The 17710-nt window shown below is 41.5% G+C and overlaps 1 protein-coding gene across 3 annotated transcripts in view; it reads right to left on the bottom strand.

The window, feature by feature from the left end:
• Window positions 1-1990: 1990 nt before the first annotated feature.
• PXDC1 (PX domain containing 1) overlaps window positions 1991-17710 on the bottom strand; it is a 28628-nt gene continuing 12908 nt past the window's right edge. For 2 of the 3 annotated variants that reach the window (XM_052780047.1, XM_052780038.1), the window contains exons 2-5: window positions 14460-14551; window positions 14063-14180; window positions 10199-10310; window positions 1991-3627 (exon numbers count right to left, since the gene is read on the bottom strand). In XM_052780047.1, coding sequence (XP_052636007.1) covers window positions 3510-3627; window positions 10199-10310; window positions 14063-14180; window positions 14460-14551 — 440 coding nt within the window. In that variant the 3' untranslated portion in view covers window positions 1991-3509. Of the gene's footprint in view, window positions 3628-10198; window positions 10311-14062; window positions 14181-14459; window positions 14552-16474; window positions 16691-17710 lie in introns of those variants that run through there. The other variant, XM_052780057.1, reaches the window with a different exon arrangement.

Here is a 17710-nt window from a genome sequence, read left to right as displayed (position 1 = left end):
ACCGCGTGCCAGTCCAGCCCCACAGAGTAATTCAGAGTATTATAAAATGTGAGCTGGAGAACCGCTGGGCCAGAACAGAAGAGAGACAATACCAGTACATGGCAAGGGTGAACATTTCAGCTGGAGCATTCCTTTTCTCAGCAGAGTGAGAACTGCTTGTACAGGCTCCCTGCTCCCCAAAAAACTCTCCAGGAGGGCCAGGTCCACTTTCTCATCACTAACACATAAGCTTAGGGCTATTTTATCTTTAATGAGTAATAGGGTTACATCTTAGTACACTATTTACAACTCACATGCATTTGTAGTTGTGCATACATTTTTACCTCATACCTGTTAGCCCTTTATCACACTATATTGACTGAGGAGTATCTTTACTCCTCAGCACTGGCTTAACCAATCACATTTTTAACCATAAGCTTTACACCAAGGCCTTATTCTGCCTCGATGGCAAAATATTCTCTTCTGACTGCAGGTTTTTCATAACTACCCATATTTAAACTGCTACATTACAGGCCTATCCTCTGGATCCAACATCCCATTCACACCTAAAGCATTTGGAATTACTAACCCATGTGCTGTTGTAAGCATTGCTCTCTTTATAACATTGCCATGACATTCTACCAAACAGAATGGAAACTGAAGCACAGTTGGAAAAGTTGACCATTCTGCTACATCAAAAGACAAAATTTAATGGAATGATATCTGGATAATGAGTTTAGACTATCGTCTTGCAGGATGTTACTAGTCTAACTAAAGCTGGTTGAAAAGAAAAAGAAAAAAAAAATAAACCTTTCTATGTTCTTTTTCAATCATGTGTTCAAACTAAGATTTTTTTTTGATCAACAGTAAGGTACCTGTACATATGAATTGACCATATGCATAATTCATACTCTGAACCTCTCACAGTTCTAGAGACCTGATCCACATAAGAAAGTTGCAGTGATTTAACCAAAGAATGGTTTTTAAATTGACTCTATGGACAAAGTAATACACATAGTCATTTGCATTCCTTTGATTTATCAAATAAACATATTTCAGCTAAGAGAAATAAATCGTATGACATCATGTCTGGAAAATACTTAATCAAAATGGCTTTTGAAAAGTCCAAGTAAAATGGGTGCAACTTCTGTTTGTAGATTAGTTTCTATGCATTAGACTCCCCCTTCCTGTGCATGTAGCTTAGCTGGTTTTCATATGAGGAATGTGGTTGTACATTTTAAAAATTAGCAATAGTTCTCTATTTAATTTTTAATCCATGTATTTTAAAGTGCTTTAAAAAAGATAAGTAGTTATCATGTGGTTAAAAATTCATAGGAAAATTCAAATGAATCAGGGACAATAATGCATCAAAAGCCAATGACACTTGGTGCTTTTCAAAATATTACTCAAGGAAAAATCAGGGATAGGGAGATGAAGTTGAATTACCCAAAGCAACATGGTAGGCTGACAGCAGGGCCCGGAATTGAAATCAAATGTTCCAATTCCCAGTCCAATGCACATGTTTACTAGATGTTATTTCTACCTCATCAAAGTTAACTAAAAGCACTGAACGAAGAGTTAAAACTAATCAAAAAGTAAAGCAAACAAACAAACAAAAAACCTTCCCAATTCTAGTTCAAGAGGCTGCTCAGAAAGCCTTTGCGTGAGTGAGAACATATCCCTTTCTATTCCAGAAGCTGCTTTATCTTCAAAAGAATAACTGTCAGATTCGATTTCAGTTACTGTCTTGAAAATGCAGAATTCCTCCACCAAACTTAGTGGCATTAAACCACATACACCTAGACACAAGATCAAGAGTTAGGCAGAGAGGTTTCACATGGTATACACCATATCTACAGTATGGGCAACACATGGAGCACAGAAAGACTTGCCAAAAGTCAGCATATTTCCAAAACTAATAGAAAAAGAAAGACAATTTTACATGGCTGGGAAAGAATCCTCAAACGAAAAAAAAAAAAAAAAAAGAAGCCACTTTTTTAAGCTGCAGAAGTGTACTGAAGGTGAGTTATATTTTATTTAATTAAAATATATTTTAAAAACATACTGTGTAAAAGAATTAGGATTCTCAATAATTTATTATTTACATTAGCAAATTCTGTTTGACTGTTATTCTGTAGATAGAAAAGTCTGCAGAAGGGAGTTGTATCAACTTCTTCAGGACCAAGCAAGCCCCTTTACCAAGAAACAAGTCCAAAATGCATTCCTTCCCATTTTGATCCCTTCAAATTCATGTTTGCAAACAGATTGCAAAAAGCTGAATGAAAGGTCACATTGGCGAGTGTTGAGCACTCACAGTGAGAGCCGGGATTTCAGAGCGCTCTGCAAGAGAGAGAGCCCGAGGAGATTTTAATGTTGCACTTCTCAGCAGTCAAGAGGCTGCATGGTCCAATCCCACTCTTGCTCCCACTATCCTACCTCCACCGAAATCCATGGCATTACATGACAACGAGGCCTGCACCTGGCCCTGCAGGCAGATCTTGGAAAGCTAGACAGAACCCTTGAGCCAGGCTGGCAGTAGAGAGAGTGTTTTTCCTACCACTGTAGACACACTGTAGCTTATCATTCTTTTTCAGTCCAAACAGAACATAAATCTCATTATCTTCCTCCCCATCCTCTGGAGAGAAATATGCATAGGGAATTATCTCTCTGATGTAAACAACTCTAAGCACCATTCACATTTGCTGGTCCACGTGAAAAAAAAATCGTATCCAAGTCCCTGCCATAGCCTTGACCCTTCTTAGCAGGGCAGCTCAGCTTTCCCGCGAGCTTTCCAGATCTCTGAAATCACACGGGTACCCAAACATCATGCACAATCCATTGCAATACCAGCTGCTGTCTGCTTTACTATTACAGGAAAGAGCAGTCGCCTCTTCAGTGATTATGTAAAAACTCATGATTAAAAGAAGTAAAGCTGTCAGTTCATGTGTTTTGTTTCCTGGAGGCACTCAGTGGTATTTCTGATATCTCGTGTAAGGCACCAGTCATCTGGTAGCTGAGCAAAAAGTGACTCACAAGACCTCCATTAAGCAACTGCAGAGGGAACCGACAAAATTCAGCTGGTTTGCTCACCTTCTCACTTACATGGCATAAAAAGTGTGGTCACACCATCTGGGGAAGTTTCTGGTGGTATCCTAAAAGAGGAAGCCTCAGCTTGCACTGCAAGCCAAAGAGCATGGGCTACAGCACAAGTTTCCGATGGCTGCGTCAGAGTGGCAATTCCCACAGACATAGCAGAGATTTCCTTGAGCCCCAAGAGGCCTCTGCTGCCTTGCTTTCACAGAAAATGAATTTGTTGTCAACAGCAAAGCAGTCACCTCCTTACAAGATGTCTCCATAACACCCAGCGGAAGGCCAGACTACAAAACCAGCTTTGTGGTATACTTGCTGCAACTTCTCTGCTGTTGGTCTTGCCCACACAGCCTTATTCACAGAGATGCAATGCTGGAGATAGCAGAGCCTATGGACGAAGAGGTCGGCTGGATGCTGGCCGACTGCATCACTGAGCAGCCTCAGTCCAGAATATCAGTCTCAAATGGGACCAGGTGGTAGTATGTCAAATTGGTGACATAAGCTGTTGGATCATCACTGTCTTCTAGCTCTGAGGTAAAGTCACTAACACTTTCGAACCTAAGGAGAAATAAAAAAAAAACAACAAAAAACACCAAAAGACATTAAGTCATTAATGTTCATTTAGGAAATCAAAGTCAAAGGAATTGGAAGAAAAGTACTGAGGAAAAGAAAGAAGGCTAGGATATCTGAAGACTGACCCCTGTAAATTTTGAGAAAAGATGTGAGGGGATTACTTGGAAAAAGGGCTGCAGGCAAGAATGCTTCCACTAGTACTGCAAGTTAAAGTTCTGAGTAAATGTAATATGTGGACTTGCTTCACACTAGAGCAGTGTTGCATTAGAACTGTTTCTAATGCTGGTTTGCAGCTTAGGTTTGTGAAGCTTAGTTTGCAAGACAAAGATCTAGAGTCCCAACTCTTTTTCCAAAGCGTCAGTACCTCTCTCCCTCTCTTGGCAGCCTGAAATTTGAATTCATACTAGAAGTTGTCAAGGAATGTCCATGCAGATCAACTATGAATCATGAAGCTAGTTTCTCTGACATCAGCCTATGTATCATTATGCTAGCATAACCTACTGGAGACACCAGCAATGGCATCTACTGTCACTTTCATAAACCAAGATTCAACGCTTCCTAGGCAGAGTTGAGAGTAAATGGAAACCGTTGCTCTCCATGTCCTTAAATAAACAGAAAGCCTGTTTCTTTATAACCTATGGAAATGAATGGGCTGAAGATTCTGCTTTCAGTACACCTGGATGGCTATTCCCTTTTAGAACTGCTAAAACACAGCTGTGCAGCATACTAGGAGAGCAAGTTCTCATTTCTTTAGATAGCAGTCTTCAGTAAAAGGGACTTCCATGCCTCCTCTCCAGTATGACACTGTCTCTTCACAGCACTTGTCATTATAATACCTGAACTTCATATCCCAAGACACCTGGCTACCACACTGCATTTAAGATGAGCCGGATCAAAAACATTTTTTTTGTTTTTTTTCAGGCCCCAGGCCTCCCCTCCTACTAATAAATGAATGATTTGGTGGGACACAGCCTTTCTTGTCAGGCAGTTCTGGATACCTCTACAAAGACATTTTTATGAGTCTAGAAGAGCTTTCACTGTGATATGGAAAATCTTCACAGAAAGTACTCAGAGCTGATCCCATCCACACGTCCTCCTCCCCACACTCATGTGTATATGAATAAACCACAGGCCAATGAGAACCATGGTGAGTGCGAGCAAATCATCGTTACCGCTGACTTTCAAAGCTGCTAGTGAGGAAGGAAGGAAGCAGCAAGTGAGCTCTGGAAGACTGAATCATGCAGCTGAGGTCCACATCCTTCCATTTTGTTCTCACAGCATGTGGCAGCAACACCAAATGCCTCAGTTCCCACACAAAAGTGGAGAGGAAACTGCCTTTGTTTCCCATCTGAACTTGGACTCTCACCCTTTCACTTCACAGGTACCTTCTCCGGGTTTGCCTTTTGTATGAGGCCAAATGTCCAACAGAAATAGAAAACAATGACTACAGTGTCCTTTCTCTGGAGTCCTCCCCATGGCACAAGATTTAGGTTTTGACAAGACGAGAATATCTGAGTATAAAGAGATTCCTAAATTTAGTTTCATTTGTTCTGGTATTTTCCTTCCCACTTCTAACTCCTGTGTTATAACCCGAGCTTTTGCAAGAACTACCTGCTGTCTCACGCCGACTCTCAACGAGAAGGCATCAGCTTGTTAAAATCTACACTTTCTTCAGTTACATACATTCTTGTTCCAATGAGGCTTGAATTTCTGCTGTAAGAAAACATTTTACTTCTTTCCAGACAGCCTAGCAGTTAAAGGCAGTCGCTGCAGGCCAAGGATTGAATCTCATTTCAGTTCAAGCAAGGGACTTGAAGAACTATCAAGTTTCTTTTTCTCACACTCTTTCTTTAATATTTTGGAAGAACTTGCATTCATTCTGATAGAGTGAGAAAAAAAAGAAATAGAAACTGAAAAATTGCACAAGAGGGAAAAAGAAATCCTAACCTAGCTCTTGACTATAGGACGTGTCTTTATCAACTTTTTAGGCTGGCATAGTTCAGCTCTCTGAATAGCAGATAAACAGATGAAGCTAGAAAATAATTTGGTTTAAAACTGCATCTCACCTACACATGAACTACTTAGACTTCTTTAGTTAAGTGAGGCAACTGCAGACATCCCTCTAACCTCACCCTAGAGAGCCCTAAGAGTCAGGTATTTCAGAGTACCTGAATAAGCGTGGTAGGGTAAACAAACAGATAAATCTCCCACTCCCATCTCTCCCCAAAACTTTCTTTAGAAGCATCACAGATTATTGGATAGCATGGTCTATACATCCTGCAATGTATGGACACAGCTCTGTCTTTTCCACACTCCTACCTGGTCCTTCTCACCTCTTTTTTAACTGAGGACCACAACATTTTTTGAGCAGAAACTCATGGGTTTTCTCCCGCAGTGCTGTTGCTATGCTCTTTACTTACAACGAAACAGAAATGAGACTGAACTTTGAATGTTTATTACCCTCATTCCTCTACTCCCTCCAGGCTGTTTGCTTGCCTGCATGTGTGGGAACATGTGCAGAAGGGAGTTGACTTGGTATCTTGCAAACACTTCACAGATCACATTGTGCTGTCTTACAGACTGCTAGGGATCCAGAAACAACAGATTATGAAATACCAGTGGGACAGACAGAATGAAGCAGAAGAGGAGTCAAGAAGGCTATTCAGATTCTGCTCTCCTTCTCTTGTAAATTGTATAAAACTAGATTTTTACAACTGGAAGGCCCCACAGATTTTGTGGTTCTTCAGCCTCACTGATAGTGTACTACAAGCAGTATGTGAGGTACAAAGCAGTGGCATTCACACGCTGTGGTTACACAGAAAGCTTTCCTTGCCACTAAAAAGGAAACATGGGCACAGAAGTCTGCAAAGCAGTGCTCTAGAGTGCTCATACAAAACCAAACCCAATAAACCAGGACTGTTTACCACAGCTAGCAGCTGTATAGGACACCCAACAGTCAAACTGCTTTTGTGCTGTTACCAACAGGTCTTTTTTCCAAAATAAACGCTGCAAACTACTATGGACATGCAGATTCCTAAATGCCCAAACTGCCGCCCTTGCTATTTTTCCCTCAAAGTACCTTGACAGACACACCATCCTTCACAAGGGCCTACTTCTTGTGCTGTAAGACAACCTTCTTTATCATTTTAACCTCTGTTAACGCATTAGAGTTTCTGCTCACATTCGCCAGAAGAAGAGGCAAACAAGGTACATAGAAGCTGATGCCTTGGACAGGCATACTCTTCGCTAGGTAAAAAACTGGCTGGATGGCTGGGCCCAAAGAGTGGTGGTGAATGGAGTTAAATCCAGTTGGTGACCAGTCACAAGTGGTGTTCCCTGGGGCTCAGTATGGGGGTCAGTTCTGTTTAATATCTATCAATGATCTGGATGAGATCAAGTGCACCTTCAGTAAGTTTGCAGATGACACCAAGTTGGGAGGGAGGGTTGATCTGCTGGGGTGTAGGAAGGCTCTACAGAGGGATCTGGACAGGCTGGATCGATGGGCTGAGGCCAATTGTATGAGGTTTAACAAGGCCAAGTGCCGGGTCCTGCACTTGGGTCACAACAACCCCATGCAGCGCTACAGGCTTGGGGAGGAGTGGCTGGAAAGCTGTCTGGTGGAAAAGGACCTGGCGGCATTGGTCAACTGCCAGCTGAATATGAGACAGTTTAGATTGGATATTAGGAAAAATTTCTTCATGGAAAAGGTGCCAAGCAGTAGAACAGGCTGCCCGGAAAAGTGGTTGAGTCACCATCCCTGGAGGTATTTAAAAGATGTCTAGATGTGGTGCTTAGGGACATAGTTTAGTGGTGGACTTGGCAGTGTTAGATTTACTCAGTTAGGTTGGACTCGATGATCTTAGAGGTCTTTTCCAACCTAAATGATTCTATGATGCTTCTCGTTAACTCACAGGAGTAACCCCAGTGTGAACATGGCGTGAGGCAACAGCCCAGCTCCTCTCATCACCTTATGTACAAGCAGTACCTGAACAGATCTCCTCCCATCTAAGACTAAAAAGCACAGGCAAAGCATTTTCTTTTCCTGTCAAGAGCAGGATTTTGTTTTCCTGGAAAAATTCTGTATCTAATTTCACCATCTCTGTGCTGCTTTTGCATCACTGCCTGTAGAAAGTCTCTCCCATGGACCACAAGATGCTTGTGACAATGGTAGCACTGTCCAGAAAACGCACATCTAGTACTGGAGTGAATTTGCCAAAAAGGCAGCAGGTCCAATGCCACAGCTTCTGCTGCTGGCCTAAAAGACTGCAGTGCAAACAGTCCTGGCAGGGGAAGGCACCTCTGTAATAAAACCAAAGCATAAGCTAGAATGCATTTATTTACCACCTTTCCTTTCAAAAGGACTGCAGAGTACTCCAAGAACCATGTATAAAAGGACTATTTATGCCACATGGATGCTGAGGACACTTGGTTCACCACATTTTGCAATAGTATGGTGTACTGCCAGCTCGAATTAGAGAGAAAATGAAGGAAGCAGAAAGCAACTACTTCAGAGTAAGCAACTCCAACTTGCAAAAACGCTATAGTTTCTTTTGCAACAAGTATGAGTCTTTTCAGCTGGTGGATCACTGGGTAGGTAGCACTGCAGGCTACAACAGCTAACCAGTGCAGTGGGACCTCGGGGAATGAATGCTACCTGCTGAAGCTCCAAGTGCTTCTATCCAAAAAATACAAGTTTTCTTCACAAAATGTCTGATTCAAGTACATCAGCAGCCAAAATCCAGAAGTCATACAGAGTTTAATGCTGCTGAAAGGAAAAAAGTTCCCATCTGAGGATATACAAGTCCACAAGGAATTAACTCTGATTTCAGAATAGAAAACACCAACCCCATTAATCCAATTTTACAGAGACCAAAAAGGAACTGCATAGGATTTTGAAAGATTTTAAAGCATCCTTTCTGGGCTACTAACCTACATTTAAAGCAACAGTATAGAAATGCTTTTAAAAAAAGATCAATTTTTACAAAACAGCTGTGCTACACAAGTGCCATTATCTCCTAGCTATTACCTTTCAGCTATAAAATACAGCTATAGGATGGGCAAATTTAGGGTACTATGTAAAACAGACATTTGAAATTTATTAACTTCTTGACTCTTCATTTAACTTTCTTCATGGAAGTTAAAATACAAATGCACAGCAGGCTGTTATCCTAGATTTATTTCTTCCACCATAGTTTCTGGGAAACCATGCCTACCATACAGTTTTTATCATATTTGTATTTTCTGGCCTTAACAGTCTCTGACTTCAATGGGATGACAGTTAGATGGTGGCAGTTTCTGATCCCAGACCAGTAAGTTTTGCTTGGGCTCCAGTACATTTTTAAAATTGAAGATAGATTTTAACATTTTTTTAATCAATGTTTTTCAAATTATCAAAATAATGCAGGAAAAGGCTTTCTTTAGTAATTTGCTCCTATTGATTTGTCACTGTCCGTACTAAAGAGTGATCCACTATGAACTATGACAACTTTAGTTTCCAGACATTGGCCTTACAGAATCACCTCCAGTGTGTCGCTTCAGCCTCATTAATACAAGCTTACAAGCTTAAATGCTGTTAGCAAGGTCAAGGTTCAAAACACTAAGTGGTAAGTTAATAGAAATTACTCTGGAGCCAGAGATACACTCCAGCCCCTGACAAAATCTTGTCAAGCTCTAAACCTTTCCACAGGCTGGCAATAACCACATTTCAAATGTGGGAAGACAGAGTACTGCATTCAAAGATAAAGTCTCCATAATGCTTTTAGTATTCTGTTTCCATCATTTTGACTGCTCTAATGAAAAACTGGGTCAATGTTTCTCATTAAAAATATTTAAATGCTTCACTACCTGAAGCTCATTGAAATATCAATCACTTGCCAAGACAGAAATCTGTAGGAGCAGATTTCCATCAACACCCATCTGTCAATACAGTCGCTGACTTAAGACATACATGAAAGGCCTCCTGGTTACAGGTCTCTGACCCCAGAATACCTACATGCATTAGGAGGCAGAATTTACAAATTAGACTAGTCTAACTTCCCTCTCCCCTAATGAAATGCACATGCTTCACCAAGACCCAGCATGCCACAGCACCTAAGCAGCTGCTGAGCTTCCTTCGATTACGTTCAGGGGCGTGTTCCCCTCCGAGGGTGGTGTTTTGCTTCCCAAATAAAGCATACCATTTATAGTAGGATATTCCATTTGTAAGGATGTTTGAGTTTCCACATTTGGGCTCAAACCAGCTTTCATCACAGTCATGAGAGAAAGAAAAAACTCTTCTATTCTCACCTGGCAGGACCCCCATGACAACCACAGCTTTTTTTCTTCCACAGAGCACTAAGCTCCTTGGGGTCAATCATTCTCACCGACAGCCATTCTATCCATTTTAATAGGAAGACCTGTGAAGTGTAAGCAATCAGGCCCAGTAATCCTTAACAAGTCAGAATGGCAGCTGTACTAGTCTTGCTCCTAGACAGAGGATAACATTTTGCTAGGGGGGGCAGGAAAGCTACAGTTTATCCAAAGCTGACAGCATTACTCATTCACACACAACACTTACAAGTGTTCTGCTGAATCTACGTCCAGGTGCTTCTCTTTTCCATTGGGTATACTGTGGTCAATGACTATTGTTTCAGTGTTGGCTAAACAAAATCCATTTGATCGCATGATTTCTGTCGGGAGAAGAAAGAAAACAAGATGAAAATCCAAAAAAAGCTGGAAAACCACTGCATATCGTATGTAATTGACATGGTTATGAACTGAGATGTGTGCGTGACATTGAAAATCTGCACATGAAAGCACGAATGAAGAGTTGGTTTCATAGCTTCTTACGTCTGCAAACTGCCAGTGCTTAAGCAGTTTTATTCATATAATCAATTCATGACACAGAGCATTTGAAGCAAGGCCCACGTTTCAGCCCTGTTACTGCCAGTAAATGGCAAAATTGCCATCACCCTGAGCAGAATGGCAGCCCATCCATATATTGCAACCTACCACTAGTAAAACATAATTGTATTTTTCCTAGACAGTCCCAGGCTTAAGCCAGTTAAGTAAAAATCAAAAAGACAGGAAAAAGAAAATGAAGAGTGAGCTTCCAAGTTAATTCAACCACCATCTTCAAGTCACGTGAAGCAATACCATCTTCTACACTGCCTTCAACTCTGCTTATTTGTTTCTCACTGTGTAAGAAGCCTCCAATCCAGAATAGCTAAAATTTACACCCAATTCCACTGACTTACTACCATAGGGAGAATTTATAATTAAAGAATAGTATTTGATGTGAATGAGAAGTTAATCCATGTCTGTGCTACACGGAAAGGCAAACTAGGCAAATCGCAAGGACTTCTTTCAGTCACACAATCTTAGATGAAGCTAGGGCGACCACAAAATGAACATACATCTCTATATAATTCTGCATTGACTTAAGTGGGATGACTCATGATATGCCTCAAGGCACGAGGACCCTGTGTTACAGCCTTGCATTATCAGCACAAGCAAAAGGAAATTAGTCTGCGGCAGAAAATATGGTAGGCACAAAACATACATACAGGGAATCCTCAAACAAATTTCAACTATACATACAGTTCAAGTAACGAGCAGGAGATGAGACAGGAGAAAGAAGGGAGGTAGTTTTTTAAAGTGTACATTTACAAGTTCCTACATTAAGGTAAAGCCAGAACTCACTTCCATATTTTTCTTGAGAAACTCAACTTTGACTTTCAGTCTATATTTTACTGCAACTCACTTTAGCAGAATACATTTGGGGGTGGTAAAAACACTGAATTCCAGCAGAATCACACTTCAGTCGTGACTCATCTTGAACCAACATTGTACTGCAGAATCAGATTTATACCATAAATTCAAATTCAGCTTTCATCTAAGAGGGCGGCCCTTTCCCTCTTCCCCATCACCTTCCACTCTGAACAGGACCACGTGGGGACAGTTTGTTTTTTCAGAGAATATAAAACATTTTTGCTTACTTTTCTGACTCTGCAAGCCATGTAGAAAGCTGCACTACGACTAACATGAATGCCACAGTGTTTTCCTAGTGTCCTTGACATGACCTAAGAGTTACAGCGTCTCATTGCTGTGTGAACTGCTTTAGACGTTAACATTTACTGCCATCTACTGACAATGCTGCCAGACACTGAAACCATTGCCAGTGTGCAACATTCAGACGAGGAAAATGCCAATTACCATCAAATTTCCACCTATGTTCTTGAATTCTTTGCTGCAATCACTTAAATGATAAAACTAATTACCACAAGATGCTTTTGGATAGCTGCATAGGTAGGAAAATCTTCCTCCAATTAATTAGGTATGACTCATCTCTACCAAAATTAATTTAGAATCAAAACAAAACATGTTATTATTCAGCTAATGTGGTTTCCACAGCTCCTCTACATAGAGGCTGGCAGGAGGGTTCCCTTTGCTGCTAGTCTTTGTCCATCAGCCAGGCACCCTCACTCTGAATTTACGTTCATCTTGCCCATCTCTTTGTTGTACCCACTGTGTGACATATTCAGTCATGTACACACAGAGTATGTGTACCCTAAGGGGGCACAAACTCTCACAAAAATTATAGAAAACCCTTCCAAACAGCAAAAAGTCCCAAGCCAGAGCAACACTGCAGTTTCTAAACAGTGCAATTCCAAAGACATTTATTCTTGATATTTGCCTGTTGGAAAAAGAACAAGGTATCACTGACAGCAGCCACACTTTGAAAAATTTTTACAGCATATAGTTTGAGGATCCTTCATTTCATAATGGACCCGCTTCGCAGGAATTTTACCTGAGGTTTCCGCATGGACTCGAGACATCATCCAAACCTCCCTAGCCACAGATGGGGTGTGAGACACACATGTTGACTCCCATCTCTTGCTCCCAGGGAGCCAGACCTGCATCACCCTCCTTTGCAGTGTGGCCCCGGGGACTCTTTACAGTCCCTGTGCTGCACCGCAGCCTGGGCTCGGGGGCCCTCCAAGAAGGCACCAGACCAGCTGGGCTGGCAAGACCACGCTTCTCACTGAGGCTCCGCGTTACATGGTACACTTCTAAAGAGTTACTGGTGGCCTCGTAAACCATCTACCATTTAATTAAAAGAATATTTATTTAACAGAGGACTAGTTCGCTTAGAACCAGAGCTCAGGATCAGTTACAAAAAATCTACCCTGTGTATAAGATCGATCCATAAGACACACTGTTTACACTTTTAGCATATTGACATGCTGACTGGCCATTAACTGATACACTGTTAGTACCTCAGAAAACTGGTACCAGTTTCATGCTAAACACTTTATGCACCTTGGAGGACTATGTAGTATTTCACTTTTGTTTCACTCTCTGAAATAAACTCTTCTGGCAACACAAGAACAGCAGTTGCCATTAGGCTCACACGAGCTATTTCAGTATAGAAACACAAAGCCAGACACACCAAAAGTCCACAAACCTTTTAACAACAGTCAGTAGCAGATGCAGAGGGGAAAGGCTGAAAGAATAGGCAAGGATAGAGTAATACTGCTCTCCATTTAGCCACTAGCAATCTGTGGTTTAGAAACTTCCTATGTCTCCACCTGTAACAGGTCTCAATGTACTTTTCCTCCACCTGCTTGTCTAATTCCTTTTTGAAGTCATTTATGCTTTCAGTTCCACCATATCGTATGACAATGAGTTCCACTCCTTAACTGTGCTCCGTATGGAAACAAAACAATATTATAACCTTTCTTTTGTTTGTTTAAAATGTGTTGTCTGTCAACGTTATTGGATAACCTATAGTTCTTGTTTCATGAGAAGTACAGGGTAATTGACCTTCTTCTATTCACAGCTTTGTAGACTTCCATCATATTCCCCAATCTGTCATCTCTTCTCAAAGTTAAGTGTCCTTCTTTATTTAACCTTCTGCTTAGAGAAGCTGTTCAACAATTTGAATCCTTGTCCTTTATTTGTATGCTTTTAAATTCTATTATATCCTTTCTGAGATGGAGAAACCAGAATTGCGCACACTGCATTCAAGACAGGGTGGTGCTCCTTTCTTCTCCCCTCCTTTCCTAAAAATATCTAATATTCTCACTGCTGGTTTTGCTCACCGCTGGGCACTGAGCTTACATTTTCACAGAACTGTATCAATACCCTCAAAATCTCCTTCCTAAGTGGTAATAGCACTATCATATGTGACGATAGTGAGGACTGTATTTTCCTCACATCCACTTCTTTGCATTTACCAGCCTCCAATTTCACCTGCCACTTTACTGCCTGAATGCATGTTGCATATTATGTCAAGGCTAATTCTATGTTCTATATTATAAGCAGACTATGGAGAACTATCTGCTGAATTGCTGATGGAGAAAGAATAAGGGCAACAGCAAATAAAGTAATTTTCATTTTGTAATTCTTGTGTCAAATGTAGCAAGCTAACAACTCTTACCCGATATTTTAACTGGACTTTGAAAGCTTGGCTGAATCTTATGGACGTTGTCATTTTTTAGAACTTGGTCCAAAGGAGATCTCTCAAAGAACGTGAGGACGACTTCAGATCTTGAATACTTAAAAAAAGAAACAAGACATCTGTTTTTACCAGTAGTTTGCTTTGTCCCTCTTCTCCATTTCCACCCCTTCGTAGTACAACAGAAATACTTATTACAAGCAACAGCCTGGAGACGTCATTACATCGTTCTGGCACTCAGCACTTCTCCAAGATACTGAATAAATTGCTGCTGCTTTTAGAGTTTGGCAAAGCCCATCCCTTTCTGATCTGCATGAGAGTGCATGTCACCATCAAGGAGGAGTCAGGCTGGGCTAAATGTGGAACTTGGCTTACTCACCTTCCAGGGCATGTTTATAATAGTCTTCAGAAGCTTTTCCACTTCATTAAGTCTGGCTTCTATATCATGGGCTTCTTTTATTGTGATGAGCCCTAGAAACAAAGTAAACAGATTGTGAGCACAGACAAAAGCACGCTTCCATGTGCACACGCACTTCAGCAGCCAGAAGCAGCCACTCAAGAAGATGTGGAACAACCTCAGATATCATGCCTCCCAGAAATGTCTTTTAACTCACACTGATGATAAAGCATGTACCCCAAACTCAGGTGGGTGTAGTTACAAGCAGAGTTGCAAGCCTGACACAAATTCAGCTGTTTATGATCACATTTAGGAGTTGCCAGACAAGCAGAAGTAGAACCACCTACTCCCTCACCCACAGTTTCACTACACAGCATTCCCAGCAGCGATAATCAAACAGCCTGTTTTCTGCTTCCAAGAACCATGATTCATCCTTTTTTCCGTCAATAAAAAGCAAAATAAAAATCAAGAAAACCAAAACCCACAACCCACAGATAAGAGCAAAAGACTAAACATGAGCTAAACAAAAGGCTTTGAGGGCAGTCTTGTATTTCTCTGAATGTAAGCCCCAGTGAGTGGCCCAAGGAAGATTGCTCAGTATCATGTTCTTCAAGTGCAAAACAACCTTTTGGGATTTATTTTATTTTTTTTTAATCACTGAATTATCACAGTGCTGCAGAAGGGATTAAAATGGAAATTTTGCTGTCTGGTGTCCAGAATGGTGCATTACAATGCTTCTAATTTTGAATTGCTTGGTGTGGGGATCTTCAGCTATAATACCATATTTCATATGTATAACCCGCAGGACATCTGTAACTTCCCTCTCCTCTGGCAGACTCAGGAAAATATCACATAGATTACATGTACATACAGGGAATATGAGGAGAAGTAAACCCCATATCTTGCATCCTTCTAGCAGCCCTTTTATTTCTGATCTTTGTAACCTACTTTTTCTAACCCAATCATCGTTTCACCTCTGCATTTGGGCAGATTTTCCAAGGAACAGAATACATGTATGAAAACGAAATACCTAAGAGACTATTAAATTTAACAAGCTTCACTGGTAAAAAAAATACAAAAAGCTGGAGGAGAAAAAGACCCAATAAATCAAAACCATTTAAATAAAAATCAAAACTAAAAATCTGCGAAGCACTCTGTGAGAAACCACTTCAATATACTAAAATTGTAAGTGCTAAACTCTAAGTACATCTCCATCTCCCTATTCAAAAGGCAAACACACAGAAAAAGTTGTGAGACATGCACAGTGTAGGGACAACATCCACAGTTTCAGGCTGTATCAGTCCTTATTATTTGTTACCAACAAGATATGATCCCATACAAACTTTCCAGACAAAAGTGTGACTTTGAAGCTGTCAGCTCTCCTCCAATTACAGCTCTAAATAAAACAGATTGTCTCCAGAGCAACACGGTTTACTTGATGGTTGTCCCACAAAAGTAGCCTGGTTGCATAAGCCTTTCTATTGCTTGACAGTCCCTCATTTTGCCTGTTTTTGTCAGCACCACAACCACCTCACCCTGGTACAGCTCGCTCCCTCATCTGACAGCGGAGCAGAGCATACCAGCAGGCATATAAGGCAGGCAGACGTGTATGCTGCTTTGACCGGTGTATACTACAGTCAGGTAGATTTGCATGGAAATTCTCTGAAATGTTGTAAACGCGAATTAACTCATCTGCATGGGTCCACAGACTGTGTATTAGCTGGGTTGTGCTTGATGTTACAGACCTGAATTGCAGACCAGCACCCTTCGTCTTCCTAACTACCAGGTGTGAGCAGGCTTGGGTGGATCTGCTTCACCCCTCCACAAATATGTTCCCCTCCCACATCTGAATGAAGTTCAAACCTTTCAAAAAAAGCGTTTTCATCTTCCCTAAAAAAAAGCTGCCAACGGCCCCACGGCTCAGGCACTCACCTATGATGTTAGAAACACACTGTCGCCCTGCTGTAGCCCACATCAGAGAAAACAGAGCTACCTACCCTGGTGCCAGCTACCGTGGGGTGCCTCCGCTTCTCCTGCTGGTCTTCCTCCAGTCTGCATAAATACTGAGACAGAGTAGAGACTGCCCGACTGCGGCTCCCACCTTGCAGGCAAACACCTCATCACTGACCCACCCGGGATTGAGCATTCAACTGCTCTCTCTCTAACCCGCCCTCAACCTCGGACCCTTTCCCAAATAAGCATTTACTGTTGAAACTAGTATTTTACCAGGAAGAGGGATACTTTCAGACAAATTAAGATATTCAGACCAGGGGAAAACAAGGAAAAAAAAAAAAAGAAAAGGAAAAAAAAATACCTCACCAACAACACTGAGCATTCATCCTGTGAGGAAAACCAGCCAAGCAGTTAGGATTTTCTCTCATTAATAATCAGGGAAAGCATCTGCAGCTCCACACAGCCTTTTTATGTTTCAGCAAGGGAAGCTGGACAAGGCCATCAGCCTGTTGCACTGTCACAGATCACCCAGTGGGAGGTTTTACAGTGTCTTGCATTCACCAGGAATTTCCAGCCCTGGTATATTCCTCCTTCCAGATCTTGGAAAGGCATCAGCCATGCAAACCCACACTCTGACTTGGAAACTGGCACAGATGAATTGTAACATCTGACATGATAAAAACCGTTTCTTTCTGAAGGTTTTACTAATATCAAAACCAAAAGGCAGACAGCGTAGGAAGGAGAGTAAGTGATACATCTGCCTGGATAGCTTCTTATATTCTTGCTTAATGATTACAGATCCACAGCTTTGGGATGTAAAGCTGCTGACCTTACATGAATTCCCTGTAGAGGGAATTCAGTTTGGCTCAGCTAAAGCCTTCCTTTTCATACGTCTACAGTCCAAATACACAGAAACCACTTGACTGGCTATATATATATAACCCCGTAATTTCTTCTGCAATAGCCACAAAGTTTGTAAGGCCCTCATTTATCTTAATTCTACAAGTCTCTGTTTTTAAGAGTTAACAGATGCCCTTGCGGTTTTCAGTTAGTTGTAGCCCATGATCCCACAACCCAAGGGATTGCTCACAACCTGACAGCCACGCTAACCAGAGCAAGGCACTGCCTGCCCAAGGAGCGGGGAGGAGCAGAGGCCCCAGTCCCCCCTTTCGCCCCCTTTCAGCGCTCGCTAACTGGCTGCTGTCATCAACCACAGCACATACGTGCGTGAGGAACACTGTGGTTTAGCGAGGTGAAGTCTCCGGTGGCAACACTGGTTT

This window comes from Harpia harpyja, chromosome 1, assembly GCF_026419915.1.
Source record: "Harpia harpyja isolate bHarHar1 chromosome 1, bHarHar1 primary haplotype, whole genome shotgun sequence".
In the NCBI taxonomy this organism is placed as follows: domain Eukaryota; kingdom Metazoa; phylum Chordata; class Aves; order Accipitriformes; family Accipitridae; genus Harpia; species Harpia harpyja.
Note: the sequence above shows the minus strand (reverse complement) of the source record. Positions and strands in the feature narration are given on the sequence as shown.